The sequence below is a fragment of the Cicer arietinum genome, chromosome 7 (assembly GCF_000331145.2).
Source record: "Cicer arietinum cultivar CDC Frontier isolate Library 1 chromosome 7, Cicar.CDCFrontier_v2.0, whole genome shotgun sequence".
NCBI lineage: Eukaryota > Viridiplantae > Streptophyta > Magnoliopsida > Fabales > Fabaceae > Cicer > Cicer arietinum.
The window spans coordinates 54,163,697-54,169,264 of record NC_021166.2 but is presented as its reverse complement, the minus strand read 5'-3'; the positions used below and the strand labels follow the sequence as shown (position 1 = coordinate 54,169,264).

At 30.5% G+C, this 5,568-nt stretch overlaps 1 protein-coding gene across 1 annotated transcript; it reads right to left on the bottom strand.

Moving 5' to 3' along the window:
• Positions 1 to 512: 512 nt before the first annotated feature.
• On the bottom strand, positions 513 to 4,021 carry LOC101500743 (jasmonoyl--L-amino acid synthetase JAR4-like). Its single transcript, XM_004516340.4, has 5 exons — positions 3,972 to 4,021; positions 2,999 to 3,307; positions 2,808 to 2,909; positions 1,692 to 2,491; positions 513 to 1,270 (listed from the first exon to the last, which is right to left on the bottom strand). Exons 2-5 carry the CDS (start codon positions 3,289 to 3,291, stop codon positions 729 to 731), a joined length of 1,737 nt encoding a protein of 578 aa, XP_004516397.1. The 5' UTR covers positions 3,292 to 3,307; positions 3,972 to 4,021; the 3' UTR covers positions 513 to 728.
• Between the last annotated feature and the right edge of the window lie 1,547 nt (positions 4,022 to 5,568).

Here is a 5,568-nt window from a genome sequence, read left to right as displayed (position 1 = left end):
ATAACTATATTTATAATATATAAAATATTACTTATAAAATTAATTAATTAATATCTGCGCAGCGCGCGAGCGATAATCTAGTTTAAATTAATTTCTTCAATTAATATGATCTTTCATTTTCATAGACATAGCCACATAGGGTACGCTTATCAAAAAAGAGAAAATAGACATAGGGTACATATTCATATGATCTTTCACTTTTATTCCCAGCAACCATAACCTTTATTGCCTGCACTTCAATTATCATTCTTAATTTCATTACAAACCAAAACATGTGGATTTCTATCCATCATTATGGTCCACACCACTGCTTCTTTTTTGTATAGGGTTCATCTTTGGCATATTGAAAAATATGCCAGAAATGAGATATGTACTACTTTTATGTTGGAACATTGCTAATGGCAAATGATGGAAAAAATATATTATTTTAATAGTGAAAAATTATTTGCAATGATTTATCGTTTGTAACTAACTGATACTTGAAAAAAGCATTAAAAAAGATTACACAGTAGTGAAAAATTAAAGAGTTTAAGGATTATGCATTAATATTGACAAATTACAAAGTCATTTGATCATATTTGGTCATGACAAAACTTCATTATGACTCATCAAACATCTATGTGACAAAATATGATAAGATGATTCTATAAAAACTCTAAACATCAATGCATACTCTGCAAACTACTTATTAGACTGCAACTTTTATTACTCCCAATCTCAAATTGAGTTCAATTGTAAGCAGAGCTAAAATAGTTGTTGACAACATTATCACTCAATATTTGCAACATGTCAGTGTTTGTAGGACCAACACACCTAGGTGTCTTGAATTGACTCGCACTTCTACCCAAACTAACAAAATGCTCAAGAATCTTGTGAAATGTTCCTTTCTTAACAACTCGGAGTTCAAGTGGATCAATACCCTTAACTTTTCTGGAACTAATGTAGCCAAGTTCAGGTAAAGACTTGTCCAAACAATTGCAGCATTTGGCGAGAAGTTCATCGGTCGGTTCGCCGCTGATTTCTAAGAAGATAACATAGTGTCCTGGTTCTTTGGATAAATCAATGTAGCTAGTGTAGTCAACCACTTCCATTTTCTCCTCTAGTAAATATTTGGCTGCTGTGTCCACTGATATTTGCAGATCAGTTTCTGTGTTCTTATCAAGGTTTATTGTAAGCAAAACATTCCTCCTGCGAATAAACTTCAGTTCTGGAGTTGAGTTATAGAACCCCATTATCTTTACCACATCTCCTAGTATATACCTATATAAGCCTGCAAATTATACATAATTAAGTATCATGAAGAAACCTTATTAAGTAGTATGTGAACATTTTCCTAGAATGGTGTGCAACTCTTCTCAATTAGAAAATAAAAAGAGATAACATGATGTAACAAATGTTAAAAGTAGTATGCATAATATCAACACATACTAATAATTGCATGTAAAAATGGTTTCACTTTAAAGTAAAAATGAACATGCACATAAGTCCAAGAACAATTAGTTTCACATAACATGAACATAGTAATGTGATTAGGTGTCTGTGATACACCTTTAATGTGAAATTATTCAAATAATTGAATGAAATTATGTGTTGGTATGTATTAGACACTAGATACACCTTTAATGTGACAGACACGAGACACACATTAATTTACAACAACAAAAAGAAGGTAACGAAGAATTTATTAGTACCTGCAGGATTGGTCAAAACAACCTCATACTCTTCACCAATCTTAACTTCAGTTAAGCCAACTGGCTTAATATCTCCCTGAGTTCCATCCAGTTGTGCCATAGGAATAAATTCAAAGAAACCAATTTGAGGAAGAACAACATAAGTAGCCAATTCAAGAGGAATTTGAGGATTGACATTTGATGCAACCCACCCTTCAGAAGCTCCATACTCAGTAGTCAACAAAGGAACATCTCCAGCATAATGCCTCAGCTTTTTCACATAAGGTTCCATAACACCTGTCATAATCCCTTGAACATACTTAATATTAGGAAATAGCTCTGGTATCAAACCATACCAATCATTGCTTAAATTCAAGCACTTGGTATGAATCAAGTTGGCTAGTTCAGGATCAGGTTTAAGAATTTCTGACATAGCAGTTCTGATGGATGGAACAGTGATTCTGCTGCTTAGAACACCTTGTTTGATATCATTGCAAAGTTCTTCCCAAATTTGTTCAAAGTTTCTGAAAGCATAGAGAATGCTGTGTGCAAAAATAGCAGAAATAAACTGAATTTGTTCTCTGAAAATGAGACCACACAAGAGGTGGCAGTAAAGAGATTGGTGAAAATCAGGACTGAAAATGACACCATCAGGACTGCAAGATGAAGAATGAATTTCTTTCATAGTTTTCTTGTATTCTGGATGTCTGTAGATATGGCCTGTTGCTGTTGCAAGTATTATACCATCTTTTGTTTCTGGTAGTTTGCTGCTGCTGTAGATAAAGTTTAACCCCTTACCATTCACATCTGTAGGAATATATCTGCATCATAGAATTTTATTCTGTTAAATATTAATTTAATGTGAAATATTTTAATATATAAATAAAATAAAATAAATTGTTTTTTAATACTTTAATATTATATATATATAAAATTAACAACAACAATAACTGTACAAAAAATATTGTATCTAACTCATAAATATTATTTAAACATCGTATAATTAATGAAAGTCTTTGGTCATTATAAATAGAAGAGATAAAAAAATATGACAAAAATTAGTTAATAGGGGAATAAAAAACCAATTTTAAAATAAAATGATTAAAAGTTCATTTATGAATAAATAGTAATATATACCTGTTCCTATATGCAAAAGCGGTTTGAAATGTGTGAACTGTGTTTACAAACAATTCATCATTCCATGGTAAACGTTTTTGTCTCCCTTGACTAGTACCAGAACTGCAACAACAACAACAACACTTATTTTTCAGATTCAGAAACTCATTATAATTAAGGAAAAAAAGATAGAGTGTGTCTGAATTTGAGACCTTAAGGAAAATGCTCTGATTGGTTTTGCAGTGATAATAGAAGAAAGTTCACCATCAACAATTCTATCAATATAAGGTTCCACATCTTTGTAAGTGATAAGTGGAACACATGACTTGAAACTTTCAGGATCAGTTCTACCATTCAGTTCAAATTTTTGCAAGTATTCAGCAGATGCATTTTCTTCCAATATCCTTTTCAGTGTTTCCTTTTGAACATTTTCAGCATCTTTTGTTATCCTTTCAAAATTTTCTATCACTTTCTTCATGTCAAATGCTTCAACATTCTCCCTCATTTTCACAATCCTTTACCTGTAGCACATATATTCAACAAAATTTATATTATATTAAAGATTATAAATATTTACTTGTTCAATAGTGTGTCGGTAACCCTGTGATTGATGAAGAGAGGATGATTATTCAAATAACAAATTTGGTAATTTAGCTTTTTTAGAAATTTAAATTTGTATTAAATTTTGGAACGTCGATCTCAATCCAGCTATTATTGATGTTCTTAATGTATTAATGTGTGGAAATGTTGATAGTATAGAAAATTTAAATCCATAGATATTAGTTACTATTTTGTGTTAATAACTTTAGATAATGAAAATTTGTGAAAAAAGCCAAAAACAATTGAAGTTGATGAACATTGCCTTATTGAATAAAGGCATTATAGAAAGACCAAAAAAAAAAGGATTAAACTATATATAATAAGACTTAAAGGCAAAAAGAAGAATAGTAGAAAGAAAGAATAAAAAACGATTTTTTTTATTTGGGTGTGAAATATTTGAGAATGAAATGCTACATAGCATAATTTGTGTTAATATGATCGAGGGGAACAGAAATAGAGAAAGGGTCTGTCAAAACAGAGAGAGACGAGGTTAATAAATCTGAAGAGCCAGTGTGTGTTTTGTGTGTAGTGTGTGTATCTTTGAGAGGAGAGAGAGAGAGAGAGATGAGAGAGAGAGAAACGTACAACGACTTTGTAAGAGACAAGACAGAAAATCTTAAGTTGCTGGTGTCAAGATTCACCTCTATGTGCAGTATATATAGGCAACATCAAATTCTGTTTTTTGAGTTTTTAAATTTAAATGGAAAATAATTTCAATTCTCAATTTGGACGGAATTACGAGGGACTGTACATTTTTGTTGGACAAAATTCAATTAATTATAATATTTTTTAATTTGGTTTATTCTTATCCATTCATTTCCTTTGGTCTTTTTTTTTTTGTTTTGTTTTGAATTATACAATATTCACTTCATTATGCCGTATTTGACCAATAAAGAGTGTGTCTGAATTTGAGACCTTAAGGAAAATGCTCTGATTGGTTTTGCAGTGATAATAGAAGAAAGTTCACCATCAACAATTCTATCAATATAAGGTTCCACATCTTTGTAAGTGATAAGTGGAACACATGACTTGAAACTTTCAGGATCAGTTCTACCATTCAGTTCAAATTTTTGCAAGTATTCAGCAGATGCATTTTCTTCCAATATCCTTTTCAGTGTTTCCTTTTGAACATTTTCAGCATCTTTTGTTATCCTTTCAAAATTTTCTATCACTTTCTTCATGTCAAATGCTTCAACATTCTCCCTCATTTTCACAATCCTTTACCTGTAGCACATATATTCAACAAAATTTATATTATATTAAAGATTATAAATATTTACTTGTTCAATAGTGTGTCGGTAACCCTGTGATTGATGAAGAGAGGATGATTATTCAAATAACAAATTTGGTAATTTAGCTTTTTTAGAAATTTAAATTTGTATTAAATTTTGGAACGTCGATCTCAATCCAGCTATTATTGATGTTCTTAATGTATTAATGTGTGGAAATGTTGATAGTATAGAAAATTTAAATCCATAGATATTAGTTACTATTTTGTGTTAATAACTTTAGATAATGAAAATTTGTGAAAAAAGCCAAAAACAATTGAAGTTGATGAACATTGCCTTATTGAATAAAGGCATTATAGAAAGACCAAAAAAAAAAGGATTAAACTATATATAATAAGACTTAAAGGCAAAAAGAAGAATAGTAGAAAGAAAGAATAAAAAACGATTTTTTTTATTTGGGTGTGAAATATTTGAGAATGAAATGCTACATAGCATAATTTGTGTTAATATGATCGAGGGGAACAGAAATAGAGAAAGGGTCTGTCAAAACAGAGAGAGACGAGGTTAATAAATCTGAAGAGCCAGTGTGTGTTTTGTGTGTAGTGTGTGTATCTTTGAGAGGAGAGAGAGAGAGAGAGATGAGAGAGAGAGAAACGTACAACGACTTTGTAAGAGACAAGACAGAAAATCTTAAGTTGCTGGTGTCAAGATTCACCTCTATGTGCAGTATATATAGGCAACATCAAATTCTGTTTTTTGAGTTTTTAAATTTAAATGGAAAATAATTTCAATTCTCAATTTGGACGGAATTACGAGGGACTGTACATTTTTGTTGGACAAAATTCAATTAATTATAATATTTTTTAATTTGGTTTATTCTTATCCATTCATTTCCTTTGGTCTTTTTTTTTTTGTTTTGTTTTGAATTATACAATATTCACTTCATTATGCCG

Excerpts from the sequence above, each read along its gene's own strand:
- LOC101500743 (XM_004516340.4), bottom strand. The coding sequence starts at position 3,291 with ATGAGGGAGAATGTTGAAGCATTTGACATGAAGAAAGTGATAGAAAAT. Across the intron at positions 2,492-2,807 it reads GCTTTTGCATATAGGAACAG|ATATATTCCTACAGATGTGA; the intron begins GTATATATTACT and ends TCTATGATGCAG. Across the intron at positions 1,271-1,691 it reads TGTTTTGACCAATCCTGCAG|GCTTATATAGGTATATACTA; the intron begins GTACTAATAAAT and ends TATAATTTGCAG.